The sequence below is a fragment of the Saccostrea cucullata genome, unplaced genomic scaffold (assembly GCF_032062105.1).
Source record: "Saccostrea cucullata isolate Sc308-1 unplaced genomic scaffold, CSIRO_AGI_Scuc_v1 ctg3531, whole genome shotgun sequence".
Taxonomy (NCBI): domain Eukaryota; kingdom Metazoa; phylum Mollusca; class Bivalvia; order Ostreida; family Ostreidae; genus Saccostrea; species Saccostrea cuccullata.
Window position 1 is genome coordinate 1 of NW_026936949.1, and position 17,120 is coordinate 17,120.

The following is a 17,120-nucleotide window of genomic DNA, read 5'->3' on the forward strand; positions in this document are numbered from 1 at the left end:
TAACATATTTTATTCAATTTTTTTACACACAAAAAAATTCAATTCACTTTGTAAGTCATGTTCAACTCAATTTTGAATGAACATTGTCAATTTTTAATATACATGACATCCATTGATGTAGGTAATTTGATAAAGAAAGTTTCCATTTTCGATTAGTTCATGAAATTGTTTTTACAGCATTATCAGACAGTACAGACAAAAACGACAAGCAGATTCTGAGTGTGGTAGACTTTGGAGGACAATGTGCCTACTACGCCAGTCATCAGGTGTATCTCAGCAGAAGGGCTTTCTATCTACTGGTGATAGACATGTCAAAATTTTTTACAGAAAAAGTTGACGAAAATAAATGTGAGCAACAAGGAACAATGTTTGCAGACTGGACATATGGAGGTAATAAAAAGTTTTAACGATAAGATAGTCAAAGTGTCTTTTATATTTTATTATTAGTATAAAGAACATTTGATAATTAAAAACGAGAATATTTGGCGCAATAGATATAAGTATTGAAGAAATAGCGAGCCTCAGTTCAAGTTTAACAAAAGCGATTTAAATATTGTGATATAAGTGATTTATATTTACAACCATTCTTTTTTTGTCCCATATAGATTTCGTTCATCAATTACACCTAAACAACTATATATTAAGTAAACAACTAGATAATTATGTGTCGGCTGTTCCAACAATGAAACATGCCATAACGTACAAATTGATAATACATACTTTTCTACTTAGATTCATTATATCTTATTACTAGTATCTAGACTGTCGCAAATATTTAATAATGATAATGTGTCTTGTTTTTCTTAAATGCGGGATTAACGATTGCAGTCAATGCAGAAATAAAATATGAAGTCCGCTTAAGCGACCTTTTTTTCTTCCATACTCACCATATGTGCCGTATATCATATTCCTCCTCTAATTATGTTCCCCAAACGAAGTTGGGGAACATATTGTTTTTACTCTGTTTCTTATTAAGGTCTTCCGTCTTCACGGAAGACCTTATAGTGATTCTACTGTTTCTTATTATTATTCTTATTTTTTAGACAAATTTTGTGCACGCGATATCTCGAGAACTATTCATCGGTTTTTCATCAAACTTTCAGGGATGATGCGCTCTTATATTATGCCATTGTTACATTTGGAAGAATTTTTGAACAACTCGCTTTCGGTGCCAAGTTATGGCCATTTTCCTGATTTTAAAATGAAATTTTGTCAGTTCGAGATCTAAAGAACTACTAAAGATATGAACTGGAGACTTGTTGGAGAACATAGGGCAGGACTTCTAGATATGCGGAATGTCCTTTTCGTGAGTCGTCAGTACTTCCGGTCGCTAACGGAAGCGAATTAAAAAAATCAAAATTTTCAACTTTTTTGTTTTTCAATATTTTTCTTTGATTTTTATAAAGATAATAGAGACTCTTTAAAGAATGTGAAATGTGCAATTTGTTTTAGAATTGAAAAATCCCATCTCGAGATATTCGCATTTAAAAATTTGAAGCGGGTTCAAAATGGCGGCTCTCTCTGTCAACTTCAATATTTCGCGATAGGGGTTTACGGAGGCAGCTTAGCGTTTGCTTGAACGAAGGTAACATAAGGATAAATGAAATGTAAAGGAATACTTGGATTGTCACGTCGTAGTTACGTTGCAATTCTGTCTCAAACTAACGTCTTCTATAATTGTAATTGGTTGGTTCTCAAAGTAAAAAAAGAAAAGACTAAATGTGCAAATGAAATTCGATATGTAATATATTTTTTGCACCACGGAATAACAGATCTAAATGATAGTTATAAGTAATTCTTTCTCAAGGAAGAATATCAATGAATGTTTGAAGTATAAAACTTAACAACGGATTTTTCCTTGCAAACTTGTGTCATATTTTGATTATTGGAAAAGACAAAAGTAAGAAACCTATTATTTGAAAGTTCGCTTAATGGAGTTTATATTAACGTTTTTTTTTTCTTCTCAAAGATGTGCTTCAAGTTATTGAGCATAAATGATAAATTTTGAATACTGACCTGTCTTACATAATTCTAAGTCAGAAACACTTTTTCAGAAGTATATGTAAAAGTAGATTTGCAGCAGAGGTCCCAATAGCGTACTTTTAAGCGTATTGGATTTTCATGCTGACGACTAGTGTTAAATCCTCTTCATGTGCAAAATATTTTTTTCTTTTCAGCTCGATTTTACGTTTTCTTTCCGGAATCGGACGGAAGACCTCTCGTTGCTCGCAACGAGTTTCATATCTAGTTATGTTCCCCAAACGGAGTTTGGGAACATATTGTTTTTACTCGGTTTCTTATTATTATTATTATTAAGGTCTTCCGTCTCCAACGGAAGACCTTCTTGTTATTCTTCGGTTTCTTTTTTCCCTATTATTATTAAGGTCTTCCGTCTCCAACGGAAGACCTTATTGTTTTCGTTCGGTTTCTTTTTCCCTTTTATTATTCCAACCGATTTTGTGCACGCAAGTTCTCAGAAACGACTCGTCCAAATTTCACGAAACTTTCAGATCTGGTAGGTATTGATCTGAAACTTATTGGAAATTTTTTTGATTGATGACGTCACTTCTTATCTCGAGATATTTAGGATTTTCTGATTTTCAGAGGGTCGGCTTGTCCAGGAAACTCCTCCGAAACGACTCAAGATATCGACTTAAGATTTTCAGTGAAAAGAAAGGAAGGTTTGATGAGTTGCAATTGGGTCTCCAAATCTTTCTAGCGCAAAAGGCGCCGGAGCTCGGTAGGGCCCTGAAAAAATGTCTCAGAAATATCTCACAAGATTTGACACATTTTGTTTCAGATCTTCATACCTGTTCATAATTTGTTAAAGCATATTGAAAAAAAGATGTGCAAAATTACAAGACCTTTCATTTGATACAAAAAAAATGGGGCTGACCCATCAAATTAGGGGCTCAGAGGGACCAAAAGTCTTTCATCTATTACTCTCTAATGATCGATATTTTGTTATATATTACTGAAGCAAAAGTAGTCATCTTAACAGTTTGCAACAATATATGATAAAATTTTGATCATATGTTACGTAATTAGGGGTCACAAGGGGCCAGAATGTCAAATCTTTGACGCTTTATATCTCAAAAAGGGGGAATATTTTTATAAGCAATATTGAAGAAAAGATGGTCAGAATAATGTTCTAAGCAATATCCATACTTTGAATTTTTGTAAAACGGCCCCATTAAGGACTTGTAGGTGTGGCCCCTAAATATTTCCATTTAGCATATCTCCACAACGAAAAGAAATCTCTGAATAGATACTGAATAAAAAATCTTCAAAATCACAAGACCTTTCATTTAATACCCAAAAAATGGGGCTGACCCATCAAATTAGGGGCTCAGAGGGACCAAAAGTCTTTTATCTATTACTCTCTAATGATCGATATTTTGTTATATATTACTGAAGCAAAAGTAGTCATCTTAACAGTTTGCAACAATCTATGATAAAATTTTGATCATATATTACGTAATTAGGGGTCACAAGGGGCCAGAATGTCAAATCTTTGACGCTTTATATATCAAAAAGGGGGAATATTTTAAATAGCAATATTGAACAAAAGATGGTCAGAATAATGTTCTAAACAATATGTATACTTTGAATTTTTGTAAAACGGCCCCATTAAGGACTTGTAGGGGTGGCCCTAAATATTTCTATTTAGCATATCTCCACAACGAATAGAAATTTCTGAATAGATACTGAATAAAAAATCTTCAAAATCTCAAGACCTTTCATTTGATACCAAAAACATGAGGGGGGGGGGGGGCTGACCCCTCAAATTAGGGGCTCAGAGGGGCAAAAACTCTTTAATCTATAACTCTTTAATAATCAATATTTTGTTATATATTACTGAAGCAAAAGTAGTCATCTTAACAATTTGCAACAATATATGATAAAATTTTGATCATATGTTACGTAATTAGGCGTCATGAGGGGCAGAATGTCAAAACTTTGACATTTTATATCTCAAAAAGGGGGAATATTTTAAAAAGCAATATTGAACAAAAGATGGTCAGAATAATGTTCTAAACAATATGCATCCTTTGAATTTTTGTATAACGACCCCATTAAGGACTTGTAGGGATGGCTCCATAACATTTCCGTTAAGCATATCTCCACAACGAATAGAAATCTTCGTTTAAATGGGTTTAAAAACAAATAAATACTGAACAAAAAATTTTCAAAATCACAAGACCTTTCATTTGATACCAAAAAAAAAAATGGGGCTGACCCCTCAAATTAGGGGCTCAGAAGGGCCAAAACTCTTTAATCTATAACTCTCTTATGATCAATATTTTGTTATACATCACTGAAGCAAAAGAATAGTCATCTTAATGATTTGGAACAATATATTATAAAATTTTGGTCATATATTATGGATATAAGGGTTGCAAGGGGCCAAAATGCTATATTTTTTATGCTTTACGTCTCGAAAAGGGGAAATATTTTTTAAAGCCATATTGAACAAAAGATGTTCAGACTATCGTGATAAATATCAGAAACTTTAAATTTGATGAAGAAAAAGTTAATGTCTTTCTCCTTTAACTAATATCTCAGTCAAAATCACATCTCATCTTATCGAGAAATTCAACGGAAGACCTACTCGTTGCTCGCAACGAGATCTCATCTAGTTATTATTATTATTATTATTATTATTCTTACCGATTTTGTGCACGCGATTTCTCGTAAAGTACTGGACCGATTCTTATGAAACTTTACCATCTGATAGGTACTGATCTGAACCTTATTGGAAATTTTTTTCGTCGATGACGGTCGTGAGATATGGACGATTTTCTGATTTTAAAATGCAATTTTGTCTTGATTTAGTAGCGAAAACTGCTTTAGATATGAACTGAAGATTAATTGTAGATGATAGTTCATGACTTATAGCGTTGCAGAATCGCCTTTTCGTGCGACGTCAATACTTCCGGTCGAAACCGGAAGCGAATTTAAAAAACGTAATTTTTCAACTTTTCTTTTTTTATATTTTTGTTTTAGAATTGGATAGAGACCCTTTTGCAGAAGCCAAATATGTAATTTGTTTGAAAATCGAAAAAGCCAATCTCGAGATATTTGCATTTGAAAACGCGAAGCGGCGATCCCGATGGCCTAATGGTTAGCGCGTTGGATTGTCACGCGGGCGACCCGGGTTCGATCCCCCGTGTGTCCAAAAAATTTTATCACTTTTTCTGCTCGATTTTTCGATTTTTATTAATTTTAGACCATTTGCAACAACATATTTTCAACTTTTAGGAATATCTTACGTAATAAGGGGTCACAAAGGGCCAGAATGCTAAATCTTTGACGCTTCATATCTTGAAAAGAGGAAATATTTTGATAAGCAATATTGAACAAAATATGGTCAGAATAATATTTGTAACAATATGCATACTTTGAATTTTTGTAAAATGGCCCCAGGACTTTAAGGGGTGGCCCTTAATATTTCCATTCAGCATATCTCCCAAACAAAAAGAAATCTCTGAATAGGTGTTAAAAGAAAAATTCTTTGAAATCACAAGACCTTTCATTTGATATCAAGAAAAAGGGGCTGACCCCTCAAATTAGGGGCTCAGAGGGGCCAAAAGTCTTTCATCTTTAACTCTTAAATGATCAATATTTTGTGATACATTATAGAAGCAAAGGTATTCATCTTAACGATTTGCAACAATATATGATACAATTAGGACCATATGTTACGTAATTAAGGGTCACAAGGGGCCAGAATGTCAATCTTTTACGCTTAATATCTCGAAAAGGGGGAATATTTTGATAAGCAATATTGAACAAAAGATCGTCAGAATAAAATTCTTAACAATATGCATACTTTGATTTTTTGTAAAATGGCCCCATTAGGGACTTGTAGGGCTGGTCCCTTAATATTCCCATTCAGCATATCTCCACAACGCAAAGAAATATCTGAATAGGTGTTGAACAAAAAATCTTCAAAATCACAAGACCTTTCATTTGATATCAAGAAAAAGGGGCTGACCCCTAAAATTAGGGGCTCAGAGGGGTCAAAAGTCTTTCATCTTTAACTCTTAAATGATCAATATTTTGTGATACATTATAGAAGCAAAGTTATTCATCTAAACGATTTGCAACAATATATGATACAATTAGGACCATATGTTACGTAATTAGGGGTCACAAGGGGCCAGAATGTCAGATCTTTGACGCTTTATATCTCGAAAAGGGGGAATATTTTGATATGCAATACTGAAAAAAAGATGCTCAGAATATCGTGATAAAAAAAGAGAAACTTAAAAAATAATGAAGGAAAACTTAATGTCATTCTCTTTTAACGAACATCTCAGTCAAAATCACATCTCATCTTATCGAGAAATTCAACGGAAGACCTACTCGTTGCTCGCAACGAGATCTCATCTAGTTATTAAGGTCTTCCGTCTCCAACGGAAGACCTTATTGTTTTCGTTCGGTTTCTTTTTTCTTATTATTATTATTCTTTTTTTTTCTTACCGATTTTGTGCACGCGAGTTCTCGAAAACGGCTTGGTCGATTTTCACGAAACTTTCAGATCTGATAGATATTGATCTGAACCTTATTGGAAATTTTTTATAAGTACGTCGTCACTTCCGGTCGTGAGATATTGACGATTAACTGATTTTTAGAGGGTCACCTTGTCCGGGCAATCACTCAAAAACGAATGAAGATATTGACTTGAGATTTTCAGTGAAGGTAGAGAAAGGATTGTTGAATTGCTTTTTTGAGTCTATATCTTTTCCGCGCAAAAGGATATGAAGCTCACCTGTGCTCGAGAAATAGGCTCGGAAATATCTCGCAAAATTAAATATGTTTTCTCTGATATCTTCTTACCTGTCGATCATTTGTTATAAGATATATAATAAAAGTTGTGCAAAATTAGATTTTCTTTCATCTGATATGAAGAAAAGGGGTGTGACCCCTCAAATAAAGGGCAAAGAGGGGCCAAAAGTCTTTCATCTATAACTCTTCATTTATCAATTTTTTGTTATGAATAACTGAAGCAAAAATGTATATCATGACAATCTGCATCAATGCATTGTTAAAACTTGATATTATGTTATGTAATTAGGGGCCATTAGGGGACAAAATGCTCAATCTTGGAATCTTTATATCTACAAAAGGGGAGATATTTTGATAAGCAGTATTGAATAAAATATGCTCAGAATCGTCTTTTAAACATAATACAACCATTCTATATATGCAAAAACGTCCTATTAAGGATGTAAACGGCTGGCCCCTAAATTTTTCTATCCTACATAGATCGAAAACGAAAAGAAATATCTGGATAGCTGTTGAAAAAAAATCTTTAAAATTAAAACCTTATCATTGGATAGGAAGAAAGGGCCTGACCCCTCAATAAGGGGCTCTTAGGAGGCGAAAAGACTTTCATCCATAACTACATGTATGTAATAATTTTATAAAAAGTAAAGAATTTAATCAAAAGAGAGAAGTCTTGATATCATTATGATCTAAGAAAGATCATCATCAAAATCATATCCTGTCGAAAAATCGGACGGAAGACCTACTCGTTGCTCGCAACGAGATCGCATCTAGTTATTATTATTATTCTTTTTTTTCTTCTTTGTTCTCCGGTACTTTTTTTGTCCGCGAGTGTTCTCAGAAACTGTTCACCCAAAGTTAAAACCTTTTTAGGGTTAATAGGTGTCAAGTGTAGGTGTGCACAACGAAGGTCATTTTGCGCGCATACGCATGCACGTGCGTGCGCGTGAAATGAGTGAAATGACTGATATACTTATTATAGCCATAACTTTTATATTTTTTATTGAAATGCTTTGAAACTCATTCTATAAGGATATATTAATAGTCTAGATAATATGACATGGTCAAATTAGCACGAACTCACGTGCATGCACGTGCGCATCCCTCTGATTGACTGAAACAAAGATTTCAATATCTCTTTTGTTTTTTGACGAAATGCGTCATGCATTAGGATATACTACAATATAATATATAGCAGGTATCATGAAAACACGTGCATGCACGTGCGCTGCAATCTGATTGGCTTAAACTTTAAATGGGTATAACTCCTTTGATTTTCAACCAAACAGGATGGGACTTAGAACATAGATATACATAGTAGATACATACAAAATGGTAAGGTCATCATGCACATGCATGCACGTGCATGCACGTGAGATGGGTAAAATAAAAAATACACTTGATGAAGCGTATTTTTTAATACTTTTGGATTAAATACTTTATTATTTTATATATTAATGTATATATAGATAGTGTAGACAAGAGAATATGGTCATTACGCACATGCATTTACATGTGCACGCGTGCAAATGCTAAAATTAGAATATACTCGGTATACTTCAGGGAAAAGTTGTTAAAGTGTAAAATACATAGAGTTTGTCGTTTTTAATGAAGCTTAAAGGGAGTATGGCACCAAAAGGGAGTTGGGGAGCGTTTGGGGAACATCTGTAACGGTTCCCGTTACAATTAGCCCTAGTTATTATTATTTTTCTTCTTCTTCTTCCTGGGTACTTTTTTGTTCGGGAATGATCTTGTAAACTGTTCATCCGATGTAGGTAAAACCTTTTTAGGGTCAGTAGACATGTTATGTAGATTTGCCTAGTCAAGGTCATTTTGCGCACACGTGCTTGCAAGAGCGCTCACGTGCAACACGTGAAATGGCCAATATGATAGATATTGCCGTAATTTTTCTACTTTTTATGAAATGCTTTGAAACTGATAATGTGAGGACATATTAGTAGTACAGACATGGTGACATGGTCAAAATAGCGAGATCTCACGCGCATGCACGTGTGCTTCGCTCTGATTGGCTGAAACTAAAGTCTCAATATCTTTCTTGTTTTTTGACAAAATCCTTTGAAATTTTAAACATAGACATGTATTAGGATATCCTACAATGAAATATATAGCAATTATCATGAAAACGCGTGCATGCACGTGCGCTGCAGTCTGATTGGCTTATGCTTTAAATAGCTATAACTCCCTTGGTTTTCAACCAAACAGGATGGGATTTGGAACATCGATAGATAATGGACTTCTACAAGAAGATATGGCCATCATGCACATGCATACACGTGCATGTACGTGCGCTGCAATCTGATTGGCTGAAACTTTGAACAGCTATAACTCCCTTGGTTTTCAACCAAACGGGGTGGGAATTAGAACATAGATAGATGTAATGGACTTCTACAAGAAAGTATGGTCGACATGCTCATGTGAGCACGTGAAATGAGTAAAATAAAAAATACACTTGAATTAGCGTATTTTTTAATACTTTTGGATTAAATACTTTGATATTTAGTATATTAAAATCTATAAATTGTGAAGACAAGATTATATGGTCATTACGCACGTGCATTCACATGCGCACGCGTGCAATGCTAAAATTTGAATGAAATTGGTACACTTCTGGGTAAACGTTGTTAAAGTCTCAAATGCATACAGTTTGTCTTATTTAATGAAGCTTATAGGGAATATGGCACCAAAAGGGAGTTGGGGAGCGTTTGGGGAACATCTGTAACGGTCCCCGTTACAATTAGCACTAGTTTTTTTTTTATTCTGTACATCCCGTTTTGAAATTAGATTTTAAATCATTCGCAAACTATGTTAAGGAAAGGATTGCAAGGGGTCGTGAAAAAATTCTGCCCAATGATTTTTTCTCATTTTTACATATAACGTTCCTAATGTCAATGATACCATTATATCAAAGTATCAAGCATGGTCATCAGGCTTCTAAGGAAGTTATGGTTGCCATGGTAACCAACATTTTTTTATCTTTTGATATTTATGAGGTGAATGTTTTATAATGCCATACATGCAACAAAATTGAAGTAAATTAAATATTTTCCTGCAGATATTTCAAAATATGCTTTATATTTATTGAAATTAAAAATTGTTTCGGAAACTATTGATAAATGTAGTAATGCCATTGTTTTTTGGGGAAGTATTAATTGTAAATTTGCAGTAATATTTTCATCTCAAAAGCAGTTTTTAACGTCTAGACAAAAAATTACCCAATGAATTTTCCCAAAACTAATATATGCTTTACTAGTCATTATAAGTGACTTATGGTTAAAATATGAAGTAAGGTAATCAGATTAATTTTGAAGCTACACGCATTTCAGTACCCCCCCCCCTTCCTAGAATATTAAAAGATTACACAGATTTTCATACATGTATGTTGGTTTGTTGTTGGACCTTAAATATGCATAATCTGTTTAAAGACAATAAAGGCCATATGTATAGATAAATAAATACTTTTTCTCTGAAAATCTGGCAGCTGATGTTCATTTTAAGCACAATAATTTACTTATCACCAACAGTGGTCTTGAAAATAACTTCTTTTTTTCAAACTCAGTTTTTCATCGCCAAAACATTCATTCTGTTACTATATCAGTATAAATAAATAATATATTATAAACCAGTGACCAGTCCTCAAAGGCCTTATTCTTCGTGCTTTGAACACTCAGCGATGTTTCTTCTTAGTGACCTCGAATCGGGGGGGGGGGGGTCAGACATTTGAACACAGTGAATGAAAAGACGTTATTTTACATTGTACTTGTAACTGCATTATATATTTTTTTTATCAAATAAATGTATTCAACAATAAATTATCTTATTAGACAAATTATAGTAATTCTAAATATTCACATTTACAAATAGTTTTCCTTCCGATTCTATTCAAGAAATTACACTTCATTTTCTCCTGTACATGGATGAGCGCTATCTCCATTGTGACGTCATAATGACACAATTGACGTCAAAACTATAAATCTACTGTTTTGATTCAGAAATAGGGCCTAACCATTGATTGAAATAACTTTCCGTCGCTTTATGATATATGCTAGAGTGAAACATCTATGTTCATGCCCATATGATTAAAAAAAAAACATTTTTCAAATGTAATCCAATAAGCATGATGAGTTCACATGTTTCTTTTATTTATTTATGTACATATCTTCCCTGGTATTCTTTCAGAAGAAGTGTGTTGTGTATCAATACGAAGCATAAAACATTTTACAACAATCGTTTACAATATATGTGCGACGATGATCGAATGTTTACACGGTCGATGTCACTGCTGAAAATGCTTCAGATCTTATAGGAGAAAAGAAAATCCTCTGCGATATTTTTTTTAAAGATATCTAGGCATAAGTGGTCTTCGCCGTAACATGTTTATAATCAAAATCGCCTTTCATTCATCAATATTTATACATGTATCTAGTAAATCACGCCGTCTGAATTGTTGGAAATTATCTGTATATAGATGTAGATCCTATGATAAACAACAATCTTAAATAAAATTCTAATTTTTAAATGAAGATATAAACTCAAGATATAAATAAAATTTATTTTTAATGAAATAGATTTCAATGTTCAGAGATATATACAATAGACAGACGTGTTAAATCGTAAAATATGCACGTAGATAAAAAATACACTGTATGATCAACGCTCACGAACACTCTCAGTGCATCGTAACAATCTTTAATACCGTATAAGTAGAAATTTTAGCGAGGATTTAATTTTGGCATTATTAGCGAGGCTGTTGAGATCGCTAAAATTGAATATCGCTAAAAATATATTGCGTGCTATATGTACTAGCTTCTTGCAGGAGCATTTTAAAATCGCTAAAATTACTTCTCGCTAAAAATTAAATACCCATTTTTAAGGTGAAATCGCTAAATTTGCGTCTCGCTAAAATTTCCACTTATACGGTATCTTATACTTTCACTACTTTAGAAAATAAACCCCTTTTGTCATGAGCGCAAACATTCCGGAAATAGTTACAGCAAACATTCTTTTTTTATTCACCAAATGACGTGATCACGTGACGCCGTGCAATCGCGTCCTTAAGGGGATATACTTGAATCAGCATATCCGTCTGTTAATCAGTACCTCTAGCTGTTCCTCTGTTTGTAAACTGGATTTTGTCCGGACCTGTTCTCGGAGATTATTGCATAATTCTGTCAGAAATTCTATTCACTCATTATTCACCTTGTAAAGATATGCCCTGGTCTTTTCATCATGATTAAAAAAATACATTATTTTATTTTGTCCGGTGGTGTAAACGAAGACTATTGCAAGGAAGGTTTTCTGTCTCAGTGTTTTCTTTAAGAACATTTATTATTAAACAGCAGTTATTTGTATCCTTTGAAAAATATACAGACACGGAACTGATGATTTCTTAAATGTAATTTATAGCAGATGTCGCTTGTGCTTAAAGTCAGTTCAATTAAGGACTATTCTATTTGAATATCCTCTTTTGTTCTTCTGTCTTTGGCAATAGAAGCAGAAGGTGATTAAAAAACTTTCATGCGCTAAAAGTAATGCATAAATAAAATTTATAAGCTTAACTTAATTTGTTCAGAGAGTTGTGCAGAAAATCTTAGTTAAATAATTAAATAAATGCCTTTTTTTAATTTTAAAATATTTGTGAAACCCATTCAGTTAAAAACATTCACAATTATATTTCGTGTTGTTATTTCAGAGTATGTTTTATTTTGGCTGAAATCTATTCACACGTACTGTGCTGAGGACACATCCGTCATCATTGTAGCCACACACAGTGAAAATGCTACACAGAAGGTAATATGCATACATGCTACATCAGAGTGGACGTCTTTTTTCTTAGTTTAGACTGGAGGATGTAATTGTACTTTAAAACTGTACAAATATATTTTGCTGCATTAGAATATGCCATCATTAAGAGAGCTCGATGTTATTTGTAGTTGGAATCAATATCTTAATAATATTATCTTATTATTTTATCATATGAGGTTAGTCCTATGCTCGGCATACTCGGCATTAAAATTACCTGGCCACGAAGTGTCTATATGCAGTCCCTGAAACGTTCTACTTTCCCACCTGAACGGTGAACGAACGCTGAACGAACGCAGAGCGAACGGTGAGTGAACGATGTGCGAACGGTGAACGCAACTTGGTGAACGATGTGTGAACGGTGAACGGTGAGTGAACGCAGAAGGCAAACGGAGCGCGAACGCGAGCGCAAAGTGAACGGTAAAAGAACGGTGAACGCAAGATGAACCATCTATTCGGATTGCCTTCGGTCTTTTCCTTGTATTGAAATTATTCTTTTATTCTATAATTCAACTGTCATAAATAAATATAAATACACAATAGATAAACAAAAGAGAAATAAACAGATAAATAAATAATAAAACAAAAAATTCTACACATACGTATGTTTAAATCGATATTTTAATAACATGATTTTAATCGCCATCAAACGTGTTTTTGTTACCGCGTGTAGTTAAAAAATAAATTAATCTTATACAGTAAATAATTTGCTTATTCTTTTAACTAATAAAATAATGTGGAATTTAGAAGATAAAACTACTACTGATATAAAAAATAGATATATAAATAAATAAATAAATAAAAACATTTTTTTCTGCACATACCTATGATTAAATCGATACTTTAATAACATGATTTTAATCGCCGTCAAACGTGTATTTGTTACCGCGTGTACTTAAAAAAATAAATTAATCTACTTATATAGTAAATAATTATGCTTATTCTTTTCACTAATAAAATAATGTGGACTTCTGAAGATAAAACTGCTACTTATAGAATGATTTTATTACATGGTACTTATAGAATGATTTTATTACATGGTACGGGGTTGAAACAACCGTACATGTATTTCCGTGCCAAAGCGATTCTGAGTACAATAACGGATTTTTTTTAAATTCACAATTATCTGTTGACATTGACTGTTATCGTACTGAATAAAAATTCTCGTTTTATGTAAATTCTACTGCAAAATATTCTACGTATATTTATGTGCTTTTTTATTCTTTTATGACGATTAATTCCAGATGCAATGAATAAAAACAAATATTAATTTTAATCACATTTATTGTAAAACAACGATTACATTTTGTGACAAGTATTTGTCACAATCTATTTATACAAAGATATAAATACCCCGGCGGAATCCAGGGACTCACTACCTGCCGACTGACTTGGCGCGATATCGCACCCACAGGTGACTGTGGTGGGAACAGACCTCTTGGAACCGAAGAGTGAATGCCACATGGAATGAATGAATTCAAGTTCTGACCCAGGTCCTCACTCTATACTTGTCTCCCCTGGAATACAACAACAACATGGGGATAACACCCCCAGGGGTAGCTGGGTACTGTAGACCCCCAAAACCTGCCCTTGGTACCTCAAGGATCAAGCCGGTCCCTCAGGCACGGTGAGGTAGCCCCCAAATCTTCCCCAGTATTGAGGATAGATTACCCAGAGTTTTGAGCCAGACATGGTAGAAATCATCATTAGTGGTAATCCCCGAACTCCGCCGCCCCCAACCCAGATTGTGACTTAAAGAACGTTTCCATAATCCCAGCATAATATGTATACAAGCTATGTTGCTTGCGATACTTTGAGAAAAAAAAATAACACTGTACAGTAACACTGTACATAACACAGAATCATCAACTATCACCAATGACACCGACTTACTGATTATGTATCACACCTTAGAAATGTCCAAAAAAAAAAAACTCAGTATTTAATCATTTGTTACAACAGAAAATGTCCGATGAACACCAAATGGTCCCACCATATACATAATGACCACATCCTTCCTTTGATTCCGATTTCAACCGCTTGGGTGTTCCACCTACACAACATTTTCCATTTAGGAATATGCTTCTGTCACTGAAATTACAGAAGAGAAAACAGCAAAATCATGTACACAAATTTTAGGGAAGGGTGGGTGGGTGAAATTTTGCAACATGTTTACCCTTCTAGCTTTTTCGGTAGATTATGACAATCAGCGTCATAAGGTGCTTGATAATATTACGTCATCTATTTAAAACCCATAGTCTCGATAATGTTTAACTACTACAATTAGAACGCACGAGTTATCGCCCTTGCACTGGTATTAAATGCATTTATCAAAATATAGTGATAAACGCAATCAATTCCAGATGCAATGAATAAAAACAAATATTAATTTTAATCACATTTATTGTAAAACAATGATTACATTTTGTGTATTTGTCACAATCTATTTATACATAGATGTAAATACCCCGGCGGAATCCAGGGACTCACTACCTGCCGACTGACTTGGCGCGATATCGCACCCACAGGTGACTGTGGTGGTAACAGACCTCTTGGAACCGAAGAGTGAATGCCACATGGAATGAATGAATTCAAGTTCTGACCCAGGTCCTCACTCTATACTTGTCTCCCCTGGAATACAACAACAACATGGGGATAACACCCCCAGGGGTAGCTGGGTACTGTAGACCCCCAAAACCTGCCCTTGGTACCTCAAGGATCAAGCCGGTCCCTCAGGCACGGTGAGGTAACCCCAAAATCTTCCCCAGTATTGAGGATAGATTACCCAGAGTTTTGAGCTAGACATGGTAGAAATCATCATTCGTGGTAATCCCCGAACTCCGCCAAATGAACTTGTCTATACAAGTTCACCCGCCAATAACGCGTAAGGTGTATGTATGAAAGTTTTAGTTCAGCATTTCACCCACCTGACCTTTAAATATCAAAATTTATATGTACCTGTATAAGAGACACTTGTAAGCTAGGGCTCCATATAATCAAGGCTCGTTTTTGATTAAACCTCTATCAGAGCAATTAATTAAATTCGGACTAATAACTTGCTGGAAAAGCTGGCATTTCAATACTTTGAAACCATAATGATCCAGGCGAGATGCCCGGATCACTGAAACCAACATGTACATGTACAATCCAAGTGCAATTTATTCTAAAACAAAGAATCAATTAAATTCCCCTTTTTTATAATTTTTTTTTAAAATCAAATTGAGGGCTTTTTTCCCTGACGGACAAATGGTCTCACGTTGGGTATCTCCGTATCCTATGAATGCCATATCCAAATATCCAAGACTACACACAATCTATGGATACCTGCTATTGACCTTTTGTTCGATAATTTGTTCAGGAATGACCTATAATACTGCTGCTGAAAAGAGTGTGATCTAAAACAGCATTTGTTCATTGGTCAAAATAAATTTGCTCTTCCTGAATTTGACTTGCAATACCATACGCTAATTATAAAAGGTGGAAGGCAAATACTGAGTAGATAATGCAAGCCCTTATGCCCATCTTTAAATCTGTCTTACATATTGATTTTATTCCCACAGACAACTGGTTGCTACAATTAACTTGCACATCCCTTACATTTACTAGCCACGGGTGACAGGAAATGGGGTATGTCATCACCCGAATAATGCATTATTAGTTAGGGGATTACCATTGAAATGTACCCAAAATTGGCCTTGGCTGTACCAAGTTCAGACTATGATCCTTGATGATTTTTTTTTCCATCCAACTAGCTTAATTATGCCAATGTGACATTGCTGGAAAGGTGTGAACGAGGACCCCAAAGCTCAAAATGAAGCCACTGTCAAAATAGAATCTATAATATTTTGTATAAATGTTGACTTTTATCAAAAACCAAGCGTGTCATTCTTATTTATTCGAACATGATATGGCGATCCTCTAAAGCTCGCTCATTGTGAAAAGAAAATGTCCCGAAAACCCAAGATATACCACCACGCGGGTATGTTAAGGCAGCATATGGACCAGAATTCGGCGAATTAAGACTTTTTTATAATTATGTGACACTAATCAATCGGAAAAGTCAAGCATAAGACTTTTGTTATAATTATGCATTCTATAGACTTCAATGGGACTTATACTACACGAAGCACTTCATCACGACGTCACCACGTGACGTCTATAATTAGAAAATATGCCTTAATGAAAAAGTGAAAAGTTCAACACTACCCCGGGGATAATTAATTTCAATTTGTAATAATAATTGTGTAAAAACATCTCTGTACCATGAAAAGTGCTGCTAGAATCCAACTGTCCTATCAAAGAAATAATTATTCTACACTTTCTGACGAAACCTTCCCAAAATTTTTACATTTTGTTCATAACATCGTAAAAAATGCATTCATTCCCGTAAACCATACGATTCTAGCAGCACTTTCCAAAAACGATAGAATAAGAACTTTAGATAGAAACAAAAATTAAGCTTCAAATTGTGCGGCGTAGTGTTGAACTTTTGCTTCTTATTTGTTACG

The 17,120-nt window shown here is 34.2% G+C and overlaps 1 protein-coding gene across 1 annotated transcript in view; it reads left to right on the forward strand.

Moving 5' to 3' along the window:
- Positions 1–135: 135 nt before the first annotated feature.
- The window catches only part of LOC134246927 (probable serine/threonine-protein kinase qkgA), a gene marked incomplete at its 5' end in the record, with an annotated part of 33,250 nt that continues 16,265 nt past the window's right edge, over positions 136–17,120 (forward strand). Inside the window, 2 exons of the mRNA XM_062729271.1 lie at positions 136–390; positions 12,503–12,600. Coding sequence (XP_062585255.1) covers positions 136–390; positions 12,503–12,600 — 353 coding nt within the window. The remainder of the gene's footprint in view (positions 391–12,502; positions 12,601–17,120) is intronic.